A 25,233-nucleotide genomic window follows, 5' to 3' on the forward strand; every position below is an offset into this window, starting at 1 on the left:
TTTCCTTTTAAATCACAGTAATGATTTCACACAACTCACTTCCGTGGGCTGAATACATTTAACACCTCTTAAGTCATTTATTAGAACAGGGATGTTTGCAGAGAAGTCTACCGTCAAGTGGCTCAAACAGCCCTACAAAAGGCTTGCGCCAGTCACCTGTGTCAGTGCATTACCAGCAAGTCTTTCCAGAGCACTGCAATATAAAGCTTTCAGTCACTTACAATATTTGCCTTAAATGTACCTCTTCCCCAACCCAAATGTGTGAAGCACAGGAGGTTGGTGACAGCTTGAGGAGAACGGGCTCATGGTAATGACTGGAGCGGAATCAGTGGAATTAAATACATCGAACGGATGGTTTCCATGTGTTTTATGCCATTCCATTAGTTCCGCTCCAGCAGTTATTAGGGGCCGTTGTCCCCATCCTGTGGTGTGAAGTATACCCACTTTGGTCAAATAAATCCTCTACTGGAAATGCTAGACACAGATGACTATACGCAAGGTTAGCAGTCATACATTCTGTAGCACTCGATTGCTCCACATTGAACGGACCATTTCTTTCAGACAAATTATGCAGTAGTGCTGCTGTAATAATAATAATAATAATAATAATAACAACAACAACAATAATAGAACAGTAACAGCAAAGATGATCACGAGGGAAAAAAATACAAATAAACAAGTTTCAGAGTACTGGTGCTGATGGAAACAACTATGTTCTCAGTCGACCATCTTCCCTGGTATGAAACAACTATGTTCTCAGTCGGCCATCTTCCCTGGTATGAAACAACTATGTTCTCAGTCGGCCATCTTCCCTGGTATGAAACAACTATGTTCTCAGTCGGCCATCTTCCCTGGTATGAAACAACTATGTTCTCAGTCGGCCATCTTCCCTGGTATGAAACAACTATGTTCTCAGTCGGCCATCTTCCCTGGTATGAAACAACTATGTTCTCAGTCGGCCATCTTCCCTGGTATGAAACAACTATGTTCTCAGTCGGCCATCTTCCCTGGTATGAAACAACTATGTTCTCAGTCGGCCATCTTCCCTGGTATGAAACAACTATGTTCTCAGTCGGCCATCTTCCCTGGTATGAAACAACTATGTTCTCAGTCGGCCATCTTCCCTGGTATGAAACAACTATGTTCTCAGTCGACCATCTTCCCTAGTATGAAACAACTATGTTCTCAGTCGACCATCTTCCCTGGTATGAAACAACTATGTTCTCAGTCGACCATCTTCCCTGGTATGAAACAACTATGTTCTCAGTCGACCATCTTCCCTGGTATGAAACAACTATGTTCTCAGTCGACCATCTTCCCTGGTATGAAACAACTATGTTCTCAGTCGACCATCTTCCCTGGTATGAAACAACTATGTTCTCAGTCGGCCATCTTCCCTGGTATGAAACAACTATGTTCTCAGTCGGCCATCTTCCCTGGTATGAAACAACTATGTTCTCAGTCGACCATCTTCCCTGGTATGAAACAACTATGTTCTCAGTCGACCATCTTCCCTGGTATGAAACAACTATGTTCTCAGTCGGCCATCTTCCCTGGTATGAAACAACTATGTTCTCAGTCGACCATCTTCCCTGGTATGAAACAACTATGTGCACAGTCGGCCATCTTCCCTAGTATGAAACAACTATGTTCTCAGAAATAACAACTACTTCAGGCAAAAGAGAGCTGCTTTTGAACTTGTGGTCAAGTGCCCCGGAAGATGGCAAGTTCATGACAGGGGAATTCTTTAAGTCCTATAAGTAACTATTGTTCACGTTCACAATGAACCCAATCAATTTCGCATTGCACGCACACACACAAAGATTTGGTCACGCAAAAAAATACAATATATTCGTATAGTGGTCCTATGGTTGCTCGTAATAAAGCCTGTACGACCTTCAAGGACCAGCCTAGAATTTGGACCCTGGCTACCCTGAAGACACAGGCAGTTAAGGACCAGGGACAAAGCACATGAACCACTGGTCGAGAAAAATAAGAGCAACAGGAAAATAAAGGAAATTCACTTTCACTGCATGACAAGCAGAAGAATATTAAGCTCAAGGGGTCACTGGAATACAGGTACATTTTTAAAACACAGTAAAATATTTAGTACAAAGGTACTCAAATGTATTGAGTTTAACGTCAAGAGTAATACATGACTTAAAAGTCACCCTTTCAAAATAAAAGCTTGTCTAAGATGACCCCAAAATATTCAGATAAAGTCATGAGGAAAAGCCAGCCAAAGCCTCGGGGTTAAAACACACACACACACACACGCACACACACACACACACACACACACACACACACACACACACACACACACACACACACACACACACACACACTGAAATGCATTTTTTCAAGCAGCAATACAAAAAAAATATCCATAAAGTATGCATAATATCTGAAGAAAAGAAACATACTGTATGAAAACATCCCTGCTATCATATCTCTAAATACAAAACTTTTACCAATAATTTGCTTCAGTTTCAACAAGAGATGTCCATTTTCCGCTTTTTTTTGTCTTTTCTCTGTCCTTTTAAAACAGGTTAAAATTTCATTCCTTAGTCTTTTTTTCTCGTATACTTGAAGAAGTTGTAAGCATGCAAGCCTCGTAGAGGAGGGGCCCGGAGGGGCGGGGCTAATGCCCGGAGGGGCTGATGGGGCGGGCTGGTAGTGGTGCTAGAGTATTAAGCCAGGGCTGGGAAGGCCTCTGGGTCGTCAACGTTGGGAACGGACACTCCACCCGGCTGGGGACAAAAAGAGAGAGATGTTTTTATTTATTATACAAAATCAGAGAATACTGGGTCGTGTTCAGTAGGGATTGGGAGGTACTACATGAACAACACAACTCAACACAACAAGTAGAACAATGATCACAGTCAGCTTGAGCACCCAATTTGACTTTTTGTGGTCAGTGAAAACAGCTTTATATGGTCAGTAACCATAAAGTTTGAATGGTAGGAACCCGGTTACCGAAATGTACAAACCAAAACCCCTCCCTTTATACCCAGGAAAAATTACTGCGAGAAACTGGTATAATCTAGTAAATGATTTATATGAACACCAAGGCGTGAAACGGAACGATTAAAATATATGCAATGTGTAAATCTGGCTTCTCTATGGACTGTGCATGATGAATCAGGGTGGGGACAGACAACCCATCTCTGTATGGAGCACAGTTCTCAATGCATGTAGACCTATCATCTCATCTTGGTAACTTTTTTTCTTGTGACCTAGGCCTAAATTTGCTGCAGCATACTACAGTAATATTAAGACCGAATGCATGTCTAATTTACCCATCTTCAGTTGGCTTTCGGGGGTCACCTTGTTTATTATTTGTAAAGATTAGAATTTTTGTAATTCTCCAGAGTTTTAAAAACAGCCTATCACTCGAATATCGTTGCTTTAAATCAGTGCATGCATGAGCACTCTCTAAGTCTTTCTCTCTCGCTCTTAATCAACTCCATTCAAATTGCATCCAAAATAGATAATCCTGAATCTAGATTGATATATGGCCCTATATATAGGATGTCCTAGCCTACCTCTTTCAGGTAATACATTTAATGCAGTATTAGCCTTATATTTAGCTAATTACTGATGGGTTATGCATAACAAGCTTCTAACTTATAGCCTCTGTCTTTTGCGCAATACGCCCCCTGTGCTCCTTAAAAAACGTTCCTTAGCTCTTGGAGTTCCATGCAGGAAAAGCTAGACTAGAACAACTTGTTGAACATCATTTTTTAGAAGAGGAGTGGCAGCTCTTTTTTGTTGAATGTTAAATACAGCAGCCAAGAGAACTCACGGATAGTTTACTAGAAGAGCGAACGCACGATGGCGGTCAGCTATAGCAGTTATTTATTCAGACCCGTAAGCATTCCATCTTTGTGAAGAGAAGTGAAAGCCGTCTACATCTAATTCTAGTCCAACATTACTAAAAGACGACATTAGAATGATGACGATAATTTAACTGTTGAACGCGAGGAAGGAATGAAGCAATAGAGACAGAAGGAGGAGGTAGGCTAATAACATTAGGGGAAATATTATGAACGGTATATATGAGTCAGCCTACTAATTATACAAATAGGCCCCATTATATTTCAAAATGAAAATCAAATTCAGTAGCTTGTAACTTTGTAGACAGCATGTGCTGCACCAGAATCACATGTTCTCTTCTGTTTTATCATGGTTTGAACAATGTGCGTAATTCCAGTCCGTATAATACTATACAGTACATTAACACAGTTCACACTCAAAAAGATGAGCCTACTGGTGCTAGATTCATTTATTTACCCAAGAGAGCATATAGCCAGCTACATCTATTGGTTTTTATGTTTTTCTGTCCTGCATAATGTGCAGTAGCCTATATCATATATGTATTGGATAATGGCACAATCATTTGGGCATTTTTGGGCTTCGGTTCATTAAATGTGGTTAATGTAGGGCTCATTAAATGTATTTAATATATGTCTCATCAGGCTCAGGGAGCTTCAGGTTTGAATTTTCATGCTGATCAAAGCTATAATCAAATCCAGATTTATATGCTTCATAATACCACTTCCGGTTTTGAAGGGAAATACCGGGTCACCTGGGAGAAAAGTGATTTATTCTTGGGATGGAACATTTGTACAATACCGGGAAAATATTCAACCCTAGTAACCATAGCCTTTTGTGATCAACATTTACATCTATTTGTGTTCAGTGACAACAGCCTCAATTAGTGTTACCTTTTCAGATCGGCCTCCTCCCGCACCGCGGCCTCCCCTTCCTCCACGGGCTCCCCCCCGCCCGCGCCGGCCCAGGTCTCCAAAGTTGATCTCCAGCTGGGCTGTGATGTCATTGGCGGGCTTGCGGAAGTGGTGGTCCGGGCCAACTTCGTCAGGATTGCCCTTATGGGGGAACAGTTGACGTTGTTTACATTTAGCCAGAGACTACTGATAGCAACCATCTCAACTCAAATAGCCAACATGCTAACTACGGTTTGACATAATTTAGCTCTTGATATAATATGCCAATGTGTACGAGTGTGTAGATAGAGGGTTGTTTTATCAGAATTGTATAGGGGTGAATATGTGAAACAACAGGCACCTTGAACAGAGGGGTTGTGTCTGCTTCAATCTCCGGAGCATCAATCACAGCTGGTCTCTGCAACAACCAAGAGAAAGGACCAACAAGAAGGATAAGAGTCCATGTTATCGCAGAAAGTCTTCAATCAGCTGTTCATTCCTCCCTCCCCCCAAAAACACAACTAGAGCTGTCACAATTACTGTATAACTGACGGTAATGGATGAAGACTGTCATGAAAATAAAATATCTATATATCTATATATATCTATATATAGATATATATATGTATACATGTGTCTTCAATCATTATCATTAGTTATACAGTAATTGTGGCAGCCCTAGTTGTGTTTTGCATATTTCATTAAGTTTTCATGTTGTATTTGAGAAAATTCTGTTTTATTTACATTTAGGATGTGACGGAATCAATTAAATAATTTGTTTTTAATTTCAAATCAATTGGATTTCAATTTAAGTTACAAAACATTTTCAGATATACAGTACTCTACTCAGGTGATATTGGTGAACTGTGTCATTTCAAGTTTTGGGAAAAAAGTTTTGTCAAAGAAGTTTGATGATTGATTCCTGTCAACGGATCAATACTAAACAATCTGTAAGGTATTAAATAACTGTGGTGGTCTGTATTTTTTAATGTATTTGCCAACAAAAGGGCTGATATAAACCAGATAGTAATGTTAACCAGCTAACAACCCTCGCAAAGAGGCTATGTAATTACAAATGTGACTGAAGTGCTTAAAACCTATTAGGGATAGGGGGCAGCATAGGGGGGGGGTTCCGTTAGACAGGTTAACAACGTGATGAAACTTTGTTGCCCTTGCTGGAACAAGCCTGGTGTTGTAGCAAACTATGAATATAAGGAGCTTGGAACCTCTAACCCTGGCAATAGATGCAGTAAAGAGGTCAATAGCCCTTGTGCACATTCCATGATCGAACGTTCTAAACACACTTCCTGTCGGTTTGGCAAGTTATCAACGATATAACGTCACTACCACTATGTCACAGTTTGTTTTACTAGGTGTCTTCAGGACTTGCCTCAAATGAATATTAATGATGTACATCGAATTGTTACATCAGACTCTGAGACTCCAGCTAGCAAGAATGAAAAGGGGTTCAAGATGTATATAGGAAGTTACATAGATAACTGTGATACATAGATACATAGATAACTACCAAGTCAATGACAGATATGACGTTAGCTAGCTACAATCATTAGCTAGCTAATTTAACTATTAACTGTAGCTTGCTAGTTACTTCGTAAAATGATGTAATGTTGACAGATTCTACCTGAGAATGTGTGTATTTTTGTTAGCTTGGTTAAGTTATGCTTGCTAGCTATATTTGCTAACTAAAAATAATTGTTATTCATGTCTTCTACACAGTATCTAACAAAGATACAATGACAGGGGAGATCACCGTGAGGGCTGCCTGTCACAGGTCCATGAGGAAGAGTGAAAAGCCGCACAGCATGAGAGTAGGGAAAGGTTATAGATAGCTACTAGGGACCTTGTTAAACATCTCCTGTGAGACACTGTCATCATGGTCAAAATGTGTTGGAGACAGTGTCAACGTTTAATCTTATCAGTAGATAGATATTAATGACGAGTCCCAATCCCAATTTAAAATTGCCCACTTAACAGGTTATTTGGTAAAGATCTGTTGATGCAGTGTTTGGTAATTGTGTTACTGAGACACAATGTATTCCTGTATAGTTAAATGAGCCCGTAGTTAAGAAGATTAGACACTACTATGTTTATTGTTATTTATGGGCCACATCATTCTTGTTTCTCACTTCAGTCTTCCATCACACTTATCTTCACAGATGGTGTTAAAGCACTCCGTACCAGTGACGGTGGTTCAAAGCCACTGCTCCTGTGTTGCAGGAAGTGCTCTGTGCAATCATCTGGTGGCCCTTCTTTACCAGACAGCGCACTACTCTCAACTAAACATTCCTGCTGCACCAATCATCTGGTGGCCCTTCTTTACCAGACAGCGCACTACTCTCAACTAAACATTCCTGCTGCACCAATCGTCTGGTGGCCCTTCTTTACCAGACAGCGCACTACTCTCAACTAAACATTCCTGCTGCACCAATCATCTGGTGGCCATTCTTTACCAGACAGCGCACTACTCTCAACTAAACATTCCTGCTGCACCAATCATCTGGTGGCCCTTCTTTACCAGACAGCGCACTACTCTCAACTAAACATTCCTGCTGCACCAATCGTCTGGTGGCCCTTCTTTACCAGACAGCGCACTACTCTCAACTAAACATTCCTGCTGCACCACCAGTTCACAGCTGCACAGACACAGAACAGCGTTGGCACAAGCCAAGAACACTTGTGAGTCTATCAATATCCATAAAAAAATGCACCTGAAAAGTATTCAGCCTATGCAACAGTAAATCCTTGTTAATTAGGGTGTGAAGCCAGGTCCGGTTGATGGGATAGAGTTCTGTAAACCTACTAACTCGTGTGCTGATGGAATAAGGTAAGTTGGAGGTTCCTAGAATTGAAAGATGTTAGAAAACATTTTCTTGTGATTTGTATCCAGATGATAAGCCTAAACAGTGGCATCTTTACGCTGTAATGACAAATGTTTGGAATAAAGACTGGGGGGAAATATGAACAATGTTCAATAGCACCTCCTTCGCTGAGCTGTAATTTAAACGTAGTCATTGCGAACTATTTCAGTCAGAAATGTATCGACGATAGCTAGTAAGCTAATGATAAAAACAATAGCAGAACTCGCCCCGGAAGTCATCAATCCCGTCGGAAGTAAATTAGAACGTTGGAGGCGGAATAATGCATAGAGCCTATTCGACCAAAACAATGGAATTGCCATGGAAACGAGTAGGGGGAAATGCCTTGGGAGAAAGATCCCGAGTCTTCTATTGCCCCCCAACAACATTAGCCTACATTTAGGCTATTGTTTACACGTGTATTTTACACTATGTTGAGGTAAAAATAATTTTATAATGCTTGTATGGATGTCAACCCCCAATACATGTTCATGTCATCGTTACTAATCAACTGCATTACAGTTAAAACTACCACCACTAATTTCTTTATGCTAGCTGTTCTAACCAGCTTATATGAACGGGAGTTAGCATTTAGCAGGCACTTCTTCTAAACCTAAGAAAGGGACATCCTCTACATGTTTTGCTGCGAAAACCTCCAAATATATCCAAATCGGACTTAAGTAACCACAGTGGCCTGTTCCATTACCTAAATCATGAAGGATTTGACAAATGTCCACTTTGTTAGATCAGATTTGTTGAACGTGAGACAATCTGGTTATTCAATTGACTCCTTCACCCCATATAGTTGAATGGTAAACTCATGGGTACACTGGCAATGGCTGCCTGCTATTGTAATGCAATCATTTCCATGGAAATGTAGAAAGTTCACTCAAATGATAACTGAGGTGGCTCATGCTATGGAATATATTTTTTTGTCATGTAAATTACAAATTACAAATCACAGCACATATTGATGGGTACACTTCCTGTTTTTACTTCCTGCTTTGCTCCTATAGGTACACCTGTAACGGCCAGTCCACCCATTATGCCTTCATTGGCTTGAATAGGGATGCCTGTTCTATTAATTCTATTTCTAAGGCAGCCATGCAGTCAGGAGCGGAGGAAAGCAGAAAATGTGGGTCCAATTATTTTTACAATAATAATAATAATAATAATACAAAAATATTCCTATTCGAATGGTTATTACGGAGACCACGGTCATTTGGCTGGACAATTACATTCATCCAGAATTCCATGACCATCACAGTCCTAAACACAACCAAATACAATGGCAAAACATCTATATATACCTAACAGTGCAGTGCACAACTATAGATAAGCAAAATATATATATATATATATATACATATATATATATATATATATATATATATATTGTCTGCTTGTGTCACTTACGTCTTTCAGCTTTTCGTCACTGACATCTTCGCTCTTGGACTTGTGCAGAACGTAGCCTTTGTTCCACTTGCTGTCGGCGCCCTCGTTGGGCTTGCGGATGTTGAACTCCACTTTGGCGCGTTCCTTGTCCTGCATGGCTTTCCATTCGTCCAGGGTCATCTCCTTGGGGCCCTCCTCCTTTGGTTCCTCCACCTCGTTCTCCCTGGAGGAGACAGAGACACATTTGTTATTGAAAGCTATTACCATACATTGTCAGTTAGCTTTGACATTTCTGTTGTTTTGGAATTCTTCTAGCTGCTTGCATTGTGGACCACGGGATGAATTGAACGTTGAGAGCAGCACAAATCAGCATGAATGCAGCACCATAGTGAACCAGTACAGTGATGTTAACTCCAAGAACAGGTCTCACTGGCAAAAATTAGACTCCTTTAAATTGTTTAACTTGGGTCAAACGTTTCAGGTAGCCTTCCACAAGCTTCCCAAAATAATTTGGGTAAGTTTTGACCGATTCCTCCTGTAAGAGCTGGTGTAACTGAGTCAGGTTTGTAGCCCTCCTTGCTCGCACACGCTTTTTCAGTTCTGCCCACAAATGTTTCTATAGGATTGAGGTCAGGGCTTTGTGACGGCCACTCCAATACCTTGACTTTGTTGTCCTTAAGCCATTTTGCCACAACTTTGGAAGTATGCTTGGGGTCATTGTCCATTTGGAAGATCCATTTGCGACCAAGCTTTAACATCCTGACTGATGTCATGAGACTCCAACCTAACTGTATGTAAACTTCCGACTTCAACTGTATATGTATAAATAAAGGTTAAATGAAACGGAGCGAAATGGGTTGGTTGTCCCGTTTTACAGAGCAGCAGTCCTGGGGTGTTTTGCACTGAGGTGTGCAGGGAAGTTAACTGGACAGGTCCAGGAAGGTACTCACTTGTTCTCAGAGTCAGCAGGGGGGTGTTCCACTCCCTCAGGGGTTCCCTCGGGGGCAGCAGTCTGTTCAGCATCACCACTGGGAACAGAAATTCAACACAGCGAAGGAACAAACCAGTCAATATCAACAAAGGACCTGTGTCCTTGCCTACACATAATGGTCATCTCATTTGAGTAGGTAATGATTGTTTGAACCACCAACCTTGTTTCGTCCTTGGGGTTCCCCCAGTTGTGAGAGCCACTCCCGCCACCGCCACGCTTCTCCTCGGATTTCTGACTGTTGAGGGAAAAAAATGGAAACCTAAAGCTCCACCAATCACAGAGCATCTGAAGATTTAATCATTCCAAAAGACCATCACTACCACTAGTCCTTTAAGGACTCGGAGCAGAAATGACTCACGGTTTGTCACCGCCGCCACTGTGTCTGTCGAAGTCCCGTTTGCCACGGGAGTCGAAGCCGTCACCCCGGCCCCGTCCACCACGCCCACCTCGGCCGCCGCCACGCCCTCTGGGGGGCCGGTCTACGAAAGGTCTAAGGAGTCACACACACACAGGCTCAGCATCAAGCAGCACAGATACAGAATGAGTAGCTCAGAACTATGAAAACTACTTTATTGAACGTTTTAAAAACATGTTAAGATATATACAGTGCCTTCAGAAAGTAGTCATATACCCCTTGACTCATTCCACATTCTGTTGTCTAACAGCCAGAATTCAAAATGGATTAAATAAAATAAAAAAATCTCACCCATCTCCACACAATACCCCACAATATGACAGTTGAAAACATGTTTTTTAGAACATTTATTGAAAAAGAAATACAGAAATATCTAATTTACATATTGTATGTAAATTAGATATTTCTGTATTTCATTTTCAATAAACTTGCTACAATTACTAAAAACATGTAACAAGTACTCACACCCCTTTGCTATGACACTCCAACTTGAGCTTTGGAGCATCCAATTTCTTTAGATCATCCTTGAGATGCCACTACAACTTGGGAGTCCACCTGTGGCCAATTAAATTGTTTGGACATGACTTAGATAGAAAGAAATACACTTGTCTATATAAGGTCCCACAGTTGACAGTGTATGTCAGAGCAGAAACGATACCATGAAATCCAAGGAACTGTCCCTAGATCTCTGAGATAGAGATATAAAACAATTTCTATAGTATCGATAGTATAGAGAACTGTGGCCTCCGTTAAAGGTCGACCGATTAATCGGAATGGACGATTAATTAGGGCCGATTTCAAGTTTTCATAACAATCAGAAATCGGTCATTTTGGATGCCAATTTTTTTTAACACCTTTATTTAACTAGACAAGTCAGTTAAGAACACATTCTTATTTTCAATGACGGCCTAGGAATGGTGGGTTAACTGCCTTGTTCAGGGGCAGAACGACAGATTTTTACCTTGTCAGCTCGGGGGATTTAAACTTGCAACCTTACGGTTAACTAGTCCAACGCCCCCAACCACCTGCCTCACGAGGAGCCTGCCTGTTACGAGAATGCAGTAAGAAGCCACGGTAAGTTGCTAGCTAGAATTAAACTTCTCTTGTAAAAAACAATCAATCAATGACTCATAATCACTAGTTATAACGACACATGGTTGATGATATTACTAGTGTATCTAGCATTTCCTGCGTTGCATATAATCGATGTGGTGCGCATTCGCGAAAAAGGACTGTCGTTGCTCCAACGTGTACCTAACCATAAACATCAATGCCTTTCTTAAAATCAATACACAGAAGTATATATTTTTAAACCTGCATATTTAGCTGAAAGAAATCCAGGTTAGCAGGCAATATTAACCAGGTGAAATTGTGTCACTTCTCTTGCGTTCATTGCACGCAGAGTCAGGGTATATGCAACAGTTTGGGCCGCCTGGCTCATTGCGAATTAATTTGCCAGGATTGTACGTAATTATGACATAACATTGAAGGTTGTGCAATGTAACAGGAATATTTAGACTTATGGATAACACCCGTTAGATAAAATACGGAACGGTTACGTATTGTTTTCGAGATGATAGTTTCTGGATTAGACCAAATTAATGACCTAAGGCTTGTATTTCTGTGTGTTATTATGTTATAATTAAGTCTATGATTTGATAGAGCAGTCTGACGGAGCGATGGTAGGCACCAGCAGACTCATAAGCATTCATTCAAACAGCACTTTCGTGCGTTTTGCCAGCAGCTCTTCGTTGTGCGTCAAGCATTGCGCTGTTTATGACTTCAAGCCTATCAACTCCCGAGATGAGGCTGGTGTAACCGAAGTGAAATGGCTAGCTAGTTAGCGGGGTGTGCGTTCATAGCGTTTCAAAAGTCACTCGCTCTGAGACTTGGAGTGGTTGTTCCCCTTGCTCTGCATGAGTAATGCTGCTTCGAGGGTGGCTGTTGTCGTTGTGTTCCTGGTTCAAGCCCAGGGAGGAGTGACGAGAGGGACAGAAGCTATAATGTTACACTGGCAATACTAAAGTGCCTATAAGAACATCCAATAGTCAAAGGTTAATGAAATACAAATGGTATAGAGGGAAATAGTCCTATAATTCCTATAATAACTACAATCTAAAACTTCTTACCTGGGAATATTGAAGACTCATGTTAAAAGGAACCACCAGCTTTCATATGTTCTCATGTTCTGAGCAAGGAACTTAAACGTTAGCTTTCTTACATGGCACATATTGCACTTTTACTTTCTTCTCCAACACTTTGTTTTTGCATAATTTAAACCAAATTGAACATTGATTTTATTGATTTATTATATTAAGTTAAAATAAGTGTTCATTGAGTATTGTTGTAATTGTCATTATTACAAATAAAAAATGCAAAAAATCGTCCGATTAATCGGTATCGGCTTTTTTGGTCCTCCAATAATTGGTATCGGAAAAATCATAATCGGCCGTTCTCTAATAGAGAGCATCCTGTCGGGCAGTATCACCGCCTGGTACGGCAACTGCTCCGCCCACAACTGTAAGGCTCTCCAGAGGTTAGTGAGGTCTGCACAACGCATCACCGGGTGCAAACTACCTACCCTCCAGGAGACCTACACCACCCGATGTCACAGGAAGGCCAAAAAGATCATCAAGGACAACAACCAGCCGAGCCACTGCCTGTTCACCCCGCTATCATCCAGAAGGTGAGGTCAGTACAGGTGCATCAAAGCTGGGACCGAGAGACTGAAAAACAGCTTCTATCTCAAGGCCATCAGACTGTTAAACAGCCATCACTAACATTGAGTGGCTGCTGCCAACATGCTGACTCATCTCTAGCCACTTTAATAATAAAAAATTGGATGTAATAAATGTAGCACTAGCCACTTTAAACAATGACACTTTATATAATGTTTACATACCCTACATTACTCATCTCATATGTATATACTGTACTCTATAACATCTACTGCATCTTGACTATGCTGTTCGGCCATCGCTCATCCATATATACATATTCTTATTCATTCCTTTACACTTGTGTGTATAAGGTAGTTGTTGTGAAATTGTTAGATTACTTGTTCGATATTACTGCATGGTCGGAACTAGAAGCACAAGCATTTCGCTACACTCGCATTAACACCTGCTAACCATGTGTATGTGACAAATAAAATTTGATTTGATTTGAGAAAACTTAAACTGGGGTGAAGATTTACATTCCAACAGGACAAGCAAAGCATCACTGGAATGGCTTCAGAACAAGCATGTGAAAGTCCTTGAGTGGCCCAGACAAAGCCCAGACTTGAATCCCATTGAAAATCTGTGGAAAACTTGAAGACTGTTGTTCACTGCCACTCCCAATCTAATTTAACAGAGCTTGAGAAAATCTCCAAGGAAGAATGGGAGAAAATCCCCAAATCCAGATGTGCAAAGCTGATACAGACATACTCCAGACGACTCAAAGCTGATACAGACATACCCCAGACGAGTCAAAGCTGATACAGACATACCCCAGACGAGTCAAAGCTAATACAGACATACCCCAGATGACTCAAAGCTGATACAGACATACTCCAGACGACTCAAAGCTGATACAGACATACCCCAGACGAGTCAAAGCTGATACAGACATACACCAGACGAGTCAAAGCTAATACAGACATACCCCAGATGACTCAAAGCTGATACAGACATACCCCAGACGACTCAAAGCTGATACAGACATACCCCAGACGAGTCAAAGCTAATACAGACACACCCCAGACGACTCGAAGCTGATACAGACTTACCCCAGAAGACTCAAAGCTGATACAGACACACCCTTGACGACTCAAAGCTAATAGAGACACACCCCAGACGACTCAAAGCTGATACAGACATACACCAGACGACTCAAAGCTAATACAGACATACCCCAAGACGACTCAAAGCTGATACAGACATACCTCAGACGACTCAAAGCTGATACAGACTTACCCTGGACGAGTCAAAGCTGATACAGACATACCCCAGATGACTCAAAGCTAATACAGACATACCCCAGACGACTCAAAGCTGATACAGACATACCCCAAGACGACTCAAAGCTGACACAGACATACCCCAGACGACTCAAAGCTGATACAGACATACCCCAAGACGACTCAAAGCTGACACAGACATACCCCAGATGACTCAAAGCTGATACAGACATACCCCAGACGACTCAAAGCTGATACAGACATACCCCAAGACGACTCAAAGCTGTAATCGCCGCCAAAAGTGCTTCTATTTCATTTACAATAAATGTACTATAATTTCTAAAAACATATTTTCACTAATTTTATCCATTTTGAATACTGGCTGTAACAACAAAATGCGGAATAAGTCACGCTGTATGGGTACTTTCTGAAGGCACTGTAGGTTATAGGTTGTGAGGATAATAGGTGTGATTTGAATTTAGCTAGTAGTGAGCACAAACTAGTCAAAGCCAAGTGAAAGGGAGAAGTGTCATCTGACACTTAAAAATAACAAACTGAAGCATACAGTGTGTCCCGGACATCTGTCTATCCCACGATTCCAAGACATCCATATTTCATCAACGATAATAATAACGAACAAAACATTGCTCTAAGCATTGTCATTTAGTACAGCAACTACTCACTTGTCTGCAGAGAACTCTCCTCTCTCTCCGACGTCGGGCTTGTCCTCGATGGGTTTATCGAAACGGCGCTCACGTGGGGGTCTCCTGTTGTCTGGCCTCCTCTCGCCGGCGGGCCGCCCCTCGCCCTGCCCGGGCTTGTGCTGGGAGCCAGGTTGGCCCTGCTGGTCCGGCCTTCGGTCCACCCGCCTGATACCTGCCACCACAACAACACATGGAGGCTTTAGAGGTGGACACTGATATGACTACAGAGACTAATTAGGAGAGCGGTGCAGCCAAAAAACCACATGAGCACCACTCTTTCAATAATACTTTTTGATCAAATGTTATTTTATTTGTCACATGCGCCGACTTCACTAGGGTAGGGGGCAGCATTCGGAATTTTGGATGAAAAGCGTGCCCAAATTAAACTGCCTGCTACTCAGGCCCAAAAACTAGGATATGCATATAATGAGTAGATTTGGATAGAAAACACTCTAAAGTTTCTAAAACTGTTAAAATAATGTCTGTGAGTATAACATAACTGATATGGCAGGCGAAAGCCTGAGGAAAATCCAACCAGGAAGTACTATTATTTTGAAAGGCTGTTTTTCCATTGAAAGCCTATCCACCATATAAAGACTGAGGACCCAGTTCACAAGCTCTGTGGCTTCCTCTACATGTGGCCAGTCTTTAGGCATTGTTTCAGGCATTTACTCTGAAAATTGAGGGAGATACACTGCTTTCAATGAGAGGACAGTGGAAATTTCCATCAATGAACCAAGCATGTGATCAGGAGCGCACATTTCTTGTTTACCTTTTCCATTGACGAAGCTTTTGTCCGGTTGAAATATTATTGATTATTTATGACAAAAACAACCTGAGGATTGATTTTAAACATCGTTTGACATGTTTCCACTATCTTTTATTGTACTTTTTTGACTTTTCGCATTGTGCCTTTGGATTTCTGAACAAAACGCATCAACAAAACGGAGGTATTTGGACATAAAGATTAACTTTATCGAACAAATAAAAACATTTGTTGTCTAACATGGAGACCTGGGAGTGCCACCAGATGAAGATCATCAAAGGTAAGTGATTCATTTTAATGCTATTTCTGACTTTTGTGACACTCTCCTTGGTTGGAAAAGGGCTGTATGAGTTTCTGTGGCTAGGAGCTGACCTAACATAATCGCAAAGTGTGCTTTCGCTGTAAAGCCTTTTTGAAATCTGACACAGCGGTTGCATTAAGGAGAAGTTTATCTGTATTCGTATGTTTAACACTTGTATCTTCTATCAATGTTTATGATGAGTGTTTCTGTTATTTGATATGTCTCTGCACTTTCACCAGATGTTTGTTTGAGACAATGCATTTCTGAACATAAAACACCAATTTCAAATGAGGTTTTTGGACATAAAGATTAACTTTATCGAACAAAACACACATTTATTGTGTAACATGAAGTCTGGTGAGTGCCATCTGATGAAGATCATCAAAGGTTAGTGATTAATGTAATCGCTATTTCGGACTTTGTGAGCCCTCTCCTTGGCTGGAAAATGGCTGTATGGTTTTCTGTGACGAGGTGCTGACCTAACATAATCGTTTGGTGTGCTTTCGCCGTAAAGCCTATTTGAAATCGGACACTGTAGCTTAGCATCTGCTTCATCTGGCCACTTTTATATTAACCGAGTCACTGCTTTAATTTTTGCTTGTAAGTAGGAATTAGGAGGATAGCATTATGGTCAGATTTGCAAAATGGAGGGCGAGGGAGTGCTTTGTACGTGTCTCTGTGTGTGGTGTAAAGAGCACGCAAAACATCAGCCATCCTCTCCGGTGCCATTCTACTGAAGGTTGCGTTGATTAGAGCTTGCGGTGTCTGACACTAGAGATTTATTTATGAAAGTTTGCGGTGGAACATGTGAAAATCGCATGTATTTTCAGAATTGTTTGGCGAACAACTCATAGGTGGGCTGCGAGCTACTGGTAGCTCATGATCAACCTGTTGGAGACCCCTATAGTAAGGACTAGTGAGTTGTATCCGTCCAAATAACAGCTCTAATATTCTTCTGCATTTAGATATTTACGCAAACCTGGAGATTTCACCATGTAGGTGTAGATATCACCATATGCTACTTTGATTTGGGCCATTAGGTAGAGTTGTATCTTGTGCTGGCCCCAACAAAACAAAAATGTTGGTCGACCCGAGTCAGCGGTTCTTAATTTTAAAACGTGTATTTTTCCATTTACTGTCACGACTTCTGCCGAAGTCGTTGCCTCTCCTTGTTCGGGCAGTGCTCGGCGTTCGACGTCACCGGTCTTCTAGCCATCATTGATCCTTTTTTCATTTTCCATTGGTTTTGTCTTGTCTTCCCACACACCTTTTTTCAATCCCATGCATTACCTGTTGTGTATATAACCCTCTGTTTCCCCTCATGTCTTTGTCAGAGATTGTTTTATTGTCAGTGTAGTGTGTTTGTTGTATAGGTGCGCGTCGGGTCCTTGTACCCATGTTTGTTTGTTATGTACTTTTAGTGTTATGGAGCATACGCCGTGGACTTTATTAAAAGACTCCATTTTACACTCCATTTGACTCTCCTGCGCCTGACTTCTCTGCCACCTATTACACCTATGCATGACATATACAGACAAACCCTAGTTTGTGTTTGAATAAAAACATCTATTACTGAACAAAAATATAAACGCAAAATGTTAAGCGTTTGTCCCATGTTTCATGAGCTGAAATAAAACATCCCAGAAGTTTTCCATACTTTATATTTCTCTCTCATTTTGTGCAAAATGTTGTTTACTTCCCTGTCATTTCTACTTTGCCAAGATAATCCATCCAGCTGACAGGTGTGGCATATCAAAAAGCTGATTCAACAGCATGATCATGACACAGGTGCACCTTGTGCTGGGGACAATAAAAAGACACTCTAAAATGTGCAGTTGTCACATAACACAATGCCACAGATGTCTCAAGTTGAGGGTGCATGCAATTGGCATGCTGACTGCAGGAATGTCCAACAGAGTGGTTGCCAGGGAATTTAATATTTAATTTAATTTCTCTACCATAAGCCGCCTCCAATGTCGTTTTAGATCATTTGCCAGTACGTCCAACCGGCCTCACAACCGCAGACCACGTGTAACAATGCCGGCCCAGGACTTCCAAATCCGGCTTCATCCCCTGTGGGATCGTCTGAGACAGTCTGAGACAGCTGATGAAACTGAGGAGTATTTCTGTCTGTAATAAAGCCCTTTTATTTGGAAAAACTCATTCTGATTGGCTGGGCCTGGCTCCCATTTGGTGGGCCTGGCTCCCAAGTGGGTGGGCCTATGCCCACCCATGGATGCGCCCCCACCCAGCCATGCGAAATCCATAGATTAGGGCCTAATGAATTTATTTAAATTACTTAAATACCTAATTTGTTTAGGAAAAACATTCCCTCAACCCTTGCTCTCTTTACATGAAACATCAATGCATTGCATGCACGTGAACAATAGGGCCTGACCTGTAGCCTATCATATTCACATCAATAAATTGCTTATAACAAACTCCGAACACTGTAACAGCTAATTGGATGCAGAGGTCGGATGACGTGAAAATTAAACTCGAAACGGAGAATGTTCACTGGTTGCTCAGGAAGGAAAGGGGAAGTCAGATGTGTGGAAGACATTTGACTTAGTTGTGTAAACTACTGGAGATCGAGAAAAAGGAGGGAGCAAGCACTGTGTGAATATTGTGTGCCAAACAGGTGCTGTAAGATTACAATATTATACGGACAGTGTAAATACTAAATCATTTATAAATGTACAAAAAAATGGAAAATGAAATAAATATATAAAGACTTTATTAAAACAAAGACTAAAAAAGTTGCATCACAAATTGCAGTTTATTTATTGTTTAGGCCAATCATCCAAAGCTCCCTTTGATATTTCATTTTAAAACTAAAATGATTGATTGCATTTCAAAGCATGAATTACTCGTATGCTTTGTGATGACGTGAAGGAATTAATGATTGATTGATACAGTAGCCTATATATCGAAATATAGGCCCAAGTAAGTTACGGTATTAAGAAGACTAAACACAGTACACACTCTTTGACCTACAGCTCGATGGCGGTTGTACAAGACTCATACTACTATAAGAAGCCATATAATGATAATGACATTACTAATGATGATCATAATAATAATCGTAAAAGCAATAAGGAGATCAAGAAAGAGGGTATAGGAGCGAGAGCTGCGTGCATATTATGACTAACAAACAGGTGCTGTTAGATTAAAATATTATTTTATGCACCTTTGGAACAGTGTTAACACTAAATACATTTAGTAACACCACTGTTCGAAGGTAAATAATATTAAAAACCCTTTATTAAGATGAATGACTTTAAAAAAGCAGAATTTGTGACATTGCTTTATCCGACATGTGGTTGCGTGAGGCTTGGTGCTCACAGAATCAGTAGGCTATTAAACAAACATTCAAACTGGCAACAGAAACAGGATATGTCTTATTTCTGTAGATATACAGTACCAGTCAAAAGATTGGATACAGCTACCCTTTCATGTTTTTTTAATGTTTTATTATTTTCTACATTGTAGAATAATAGTGAAGACACCAAAACGAATAAAAAACACATAGAATCATGGAGCAACCAAAAAAAAGTGTTAAACAAATCAAAATATATTTTATATTCTTCAAAATAGTCACCCTTTACCTTGACGACAGCTCTGCACACTCTTGGCATTCTCTCAACCCGCTTCATGAGGAATGCTTTTCCAACAGTCTTGAAGGAGTTCCCACATATGCTGAGCACTTGTTGGCTGCTCTGGGTCTTCAGTTTCCGTGGCGGTCCTCATGAGAGCCAGTTTCATCATAACACTTGATGGTTTTTCCGACTGCACATGAAGAAACTTTCAAAGTTCTTGAAAGTAATGATGGACTGTTGTTTCTCTTTGCTTATTTGAGCTATATTATTGGACTTGGTATTTTAGCAAATAGGGCTATATTCTGTATACCACCCCTACCTCGTCACAACACAACTGATTGGCTCAAAAGCATTAAGAAATTCCACAAATTAACTTTTAACAAAGCACACTTGTTAATTGAAATGCATTCCAGGTGACTACCTCATGAGGCTGGTTGAGAGAATGCCAAGAGTGTGCAAAGCTGTCATGGTGGGAGAAAGCGCATGTTATAAAATAAAATAATATTTATTAGTGTTGCACCATCATTCTTACTAGAGGTCGACCGATTATAATTTTCAACGCAGATACCGATAATTGGAGGACCAAAAAAAAGCTGATACCGATTAATCGGCCGATATATATATATATATATGAACACTTATTTAACTTAACTTATTTAACTTAATATAATACATCAATATATACATTTAGTTTCAAATAATTTGGTTTAAATAATGCAAAAAATGTTTATTATGGGTATTTCTGTTGATGTGGCTCTCTGCAAAATCACTGCATGTTTTGGAACTACTGAACATAACATGCCAATGTAAAATTAGATTTTTGGATATAAATATGCACTTTATCGAACAAAACATACATGTATTGTGTAACATGAAGACCTATGAGTGTCATCTGATGAAGATCATCAAAGGTTAGTGATTCATTTTATCTCTATTTCTGCTTTTTGTGACTCCTCTCTTTGGCTGGAAAAATGTCTGTTTTTACGTGACTTGGCGGTGACCTAACATAATCGTTTGGTGTGCTTTCGCTGTAAAGCCTTTTTGGAATCGGACACTGTGGTGGGATTAACAACAATATTACCTTTAAAATGGTATAAGATACTTGTATATTTGAGGAATTTTAATTATGAGATTTCTATTGTTTGAATTTGGCGCCCTGCACTTTCACTGGCTGTTGTCATATCGATCCCGTTAAGCCATAAGAAGTTTGAAAACAATTCAAAAGCAATGCTACCAAATACTAACTGAGTGTATGTAAACTTCTGACCCACTGGGAATGTGATGAAAGAAATAAAAGCTGAAATAAGTAATACTCTCTACTATTTTTCTGACATTTCACATTCTTAAAATGAAGTGGTGATCCTAACTAACCTAAAACGGGGAATTTTTTACCAGGATTAAATGTCAGGAATTGTGAAAAACTGAGTTTAAATGTATTTGGCTAAGGTGTATGCAAACGTCCGACTTCAACTGTACCTATTGCACTTGAAAAAAAACATCTTAAAGTAGAAATAGAATGAAACAAACAGGCATTCTATTTTTGCTCTATTATAGTGGCCACTAAAGTAGACATCGATCAAGTGCACAAGGCTACATGTGTGCAAAAATAACATTCACAGAGTAAAACATTTAATAATCCCCCCCTCACTCACGTGTTACTGTCAAGTTCAACACAACAAAATACATCTCTTTGGTCTACACTGCACATTATTACATTGTACACTTTCTGCCTGTGGACATCTATTCTACAATGTTGCCAGCAGAGTAGGATACCCTTTGTTGTTATAATTGATCTCTTTCAGACAGAGTACACCTGGCATACCCCTTTTTATCCACTGTATTGAAAAAGTGACAATGTGTGGTGTTCCTTTCACCTCTAGTGGCTTCCAGCTTAAACCAGGCCCAGCTCCAGCTACACTTGATCTCTGAATCCACTTGTTTAACAAGCAATGCCTCATTTTCACCTAATTATCTAATTCAGAAAATGAACCACATACTGTAGAGGGAAAGCATTAGTACACTAGTTAGTTTGCTAACTTGTAAACATTTCACAGATTGTCAGAGTCCAGTAAGCAACTAATGTGTTATAACTTGAGGAACGGTGTTGTGCCGAAAATCTCCCCCTGCCAGAACCTCCCCCACCCCTTCGCGTGAACGCACACACACTCAACTCTTCATTGCTGCGACTTGCTTGCTCGTTGAGATATTTGCTCTTCACGCCGTTGTCAGTTTAGCCTACATTTCATTGATCTTAGTTGCAGAAAACATTGTTTATTTGTGTCCTTCAAGGAGCTGTCTGTGATCACGTTAGGCTGCGTTTCATTTTAATTTTTATGGTGGTTTGATCGCTGGGGAGGCACTAGTAATGTCTGCAGTTTTCGGTTTGGCTATTTGTGTATTAGTCTACAAATAAATCTCTTTGCCAAAATTCGTCATCTCTCCCATGTCTTAAATCGACTAGTAGTTCTGAAATGTTTATTGCTTGCCTACATTTTACTCCCTCCTTTATGTTTTATATAACACACATACATTCATTATTCATTTTGGTTGCCTGACGTGAAGTTTGTTCTATAGAAAGTATTTGACTCTGATGTGTGCCACCGAAATTATTTGATTCCTAGTTACAAAATTAAGGAAATTAGAAGGGGGAGGATTTCGACAAGACCATTTCCTTGCCTGCCGAAATCCCCCCGATCCAGCTACTGTAGCAATATACTTTAAAAAATGCTAGTAATACTTGTTCCACCACACTTTCTCCCTCACCTCAAACTTTCCAAATGCCAGTTGTTTTTCGGTTACATCTCATGAAGTTTGGTTCATCACCTTCTCACTCCTGTCTCCTGGTCAGGCTTCTCACCAACAGTACCTCTTCGTTATCGATCAGAGGAGGCGCTGCTGTAGCTGGTAAACTGCCATTCCACTCCCGGCTCTTTCAGCGCGCGTTTATACTGTAACTCGCACATTGGTTGTCTCTTCTCTCTTCAATCGCGTGCTGCATTCTATTGTTCTGTGAACGATTGGCTGAACCTTGGACACAGCCAGTACTGCTCCAAAGGCACATCACTCGTTTGCATACAGCCAGTAGTCATTCAAAGCCCCATCCCCGTCGGCCAAACTTTTCTCATCGGATCTACACGAATCCCATAGGTCACCTATTTTGGATTCCAAACGGCGACTAGGTGACTAGTTTGCAACCCTGTAGCTAACGTCAGCTAACAGGAGAAAAAGCTAGGGGTAAACAAACATTGATGCAAGTATAGTGCGACAGCTTTACTAATTTTACTGTCAGTCTGAGCAGGTCGAGGAACAAATTAGAGTGACAGAAGAAGTATCATGCAAGTATTTTGTTGTTGTTGACAGCCAAGTTTGTTAATAACGAGAAGTGAGGCTGCTGAAAACATTTATTGAAACAACAAAAAAGTGTCAGCAGTTTGCTTTGGATGATGACAAAGTTAGCCTAATTACATGGGAGTAACAGGAGTACACTATGCCTGTACCCTACTCGGGGGTCTGGTCACATTAAGCCAAAACTGTCCATGTGTATCTAGTTAAAGATGCAATATGCAGAAATTGCTCAGCCATTTCCTGGTTACTAAAATTGTAATAGTTTGCCTAATTTCAGTATGTGACAAAACAAGCAAGTATGTTTTAGAGACACATTGTGGCATCTAAACCATTGAGAAATATATTTTCCATAACCAAACATATTGTATCCAGCTGTTTGAAGCTAGTGTGCAAAACAGAAAGTAAAAGGAAGCATAGAAAAAGCATAGCAATAAAGCACATAGAAAATATATGTTGTTTTTAAGACTTGATTTCAATGTAATGACAGATCTATAACTAATATTATTTCGATGGGCCTTAGCTAGCTAATGTTACTTTGGTTGTGGTGGACATCTGGCCAGATGCACTCGTTTACAAAAACATTGCGCATGCACGTCGGGGAAATAGTAGCTTGTTAGCTATAAAGTGAAGAACAGTAACATTATCTGTTTAGAAAAGCGTATGCGCAAATGAAAACAAACGCCAACACGCTGGTTACACTGTCATAACACTTCAGTGAATAAGCTACCTACATGAAAACAGTAATATACAATAACTTGATAGCCAGCTTGTACTGTTTTATCCACCTGCACCGGACAGGTCGCGCGAACTACCTAGCTTGCTAATGATGCAGTTACAGCATCAGGCACGGGCCTCATTCAACTCGATATTTCTAACGGTTCAGTAGCATCAGTGTTGTTTTGAAGAATAGCTAGCTAACTACGCAGCAAGCCAGCTTGTCCCGAGAATCCATAGAAGAGACAGATAGCTATCTTCTTTCTTAGCCGAATACAAAGCTAACTAGGCTAGCTATATTATGAATATGTGCACTAAGCTCGAGCTGTTTCACAACAAAAACATTACCCTGCGCAGCAACCACAGCGCCATCATTTACAACGTCCACATCCTGCAGGTGGAATGGACTTCAGCGAGAGGAGGGCCAGAGTGCACAGGTGGATGCTATCCAATGCATGTCCAATGCATGATTAAACTGTCTAATAATGCATTGGATATGTGTATGTTTGCAATGGGTTCTTCTGTTGCCCTCTACATTGATCGCAACAGGACAGAACCCATGTTGACTCTGACCATGTTGTTGTTAGCAAACTGGCTAGGTTTTTGCAGGTTTTGACCACCAATCTATCAGCGTGCACCTTACCTTCTTTCTTCAGAGGCACTGCAGCCTGTGTTTCATCTTTCTTGTCAAGGAGCGGATTCTTCCTGTCCTTCTGTGACTCCTTCTTGGGCTGCTTGGCGGCTTGGGCTGCAGACTTGGTGATACCAGCTGCAGCCGCCTCTTTCTTCTTATTCTCCGCCGCCTTTAACACCTCGAAAGGGTCTGATTCATCGTCCAATAGCTGGTCGAACCGATTGGTTACGACGCAGCCGAAGCTTTCTTGTAGATGCCCGGGCATGATCGCGCCCCTTCAGCGGAATTCACCTCCGATTCTACGAGGCTTGGCGCGAACAATTCGCTAAATACTGCCACAAGATGGCTGGGAAATGTACCTCTTCTCTTCCGGCGCGAGGAATATCCGTTATATTCAGTAGCGCGATATGGGGCATGTAGTCGTCAAGCCCAGGATTTCCCAAACTCTGTCCTGCTTGTAAACAAATGCAAATTATATCGTGTAAGGTGACAACTGTTTGATTATTCATTAATGCCATTAGCCATGAAAAACTATTGCTATTAAAATGTATGTTAATTGACAAAACAAAATGACTTTACACTGTTGACTGGTTAAGAAATCAATTCAAACGTTATTTGTCAAATGCGCTGAATACAACAAGTGTAGGTAGACCTTACCGTGAAATGCTTACTTACAAGCCCTTTTAACCAACAGTGCAGTTCAAGAAGAGTTTAAGACAATATTCACCAAATAAACTAAAGTGAAAAAGAATACAAAGTAACACAATGAAATAACAATAACGAGGCTTTATACAGGGGGTACCGGTACCTAATCGGTGTGTGG

General features: G+C 40.6%; 1 protein-coding gene across 2 annotated transcripts; it reads right to left on the bottom strand.

Annotated features, from left to right (window-relative positions):
- Positions 1 to 53: 53 nt before the first annotated feature.
- On the bottom strand, positions 54 to 24,790 carry LOC135558421 (SERPINE1 mRNA-binding protein 1-like). 2 transcript variants are annotated; one of them, XM_064992215.1, is made up of 9 exons: positions 24,420 to 24,790; positions 15,031 to 15,223; positions 10,351 to 10,482; positions 10,153 to 10,227; positions 9,952 to 10,044; positions 9,023 to 9,224; positions 5,092 to 5,148; positions 4,731 to 4,892; positions 54 to 2,753 (listed from the first exon to the last, which is right to left on the bottom strand). In XM_064992215.1, the coding sequence occupies exons 1-9, from the start codon at positions 24,673 to 24,675 to the stop codon at positions 2,694 to 2,696; spliced, it is 1,230 nt and encodes a 409-aa protein (XP_064848287.1). In that variant the 5' UTR covers positions 24,676 to 24,790; the 3' UTR covers positions 54 to 2,693. The 2 variants fall into 2 exon arrangements, with proteins under 2 accessions (XP_064848287.1, XP_064848288.1); XM_064992216.1 differs by having other exon boundaries at positions 9,952 to 10,029; positions 24,420 to 24,789.
- Between the last annotated feature and the right edge of the window lie 443 nt (positions 24,791 to 25,233).

This window comes from Oncorhynchus masou, chromosome 17 (genome assembly GCF_036934945.1).
Source record: "Oncorhynchus masou masou isolate Uvic2021 chromosome 17, UVic_Omas_1.1, whole genome shotgun sequence".
NCBI classification, from domain to species: Eukaryota; Metazoa; Chordata; class Actinopteri; order Salmoniformes; family Salmonidae; genus Oncorhynchus; species Oncorhynchus masou.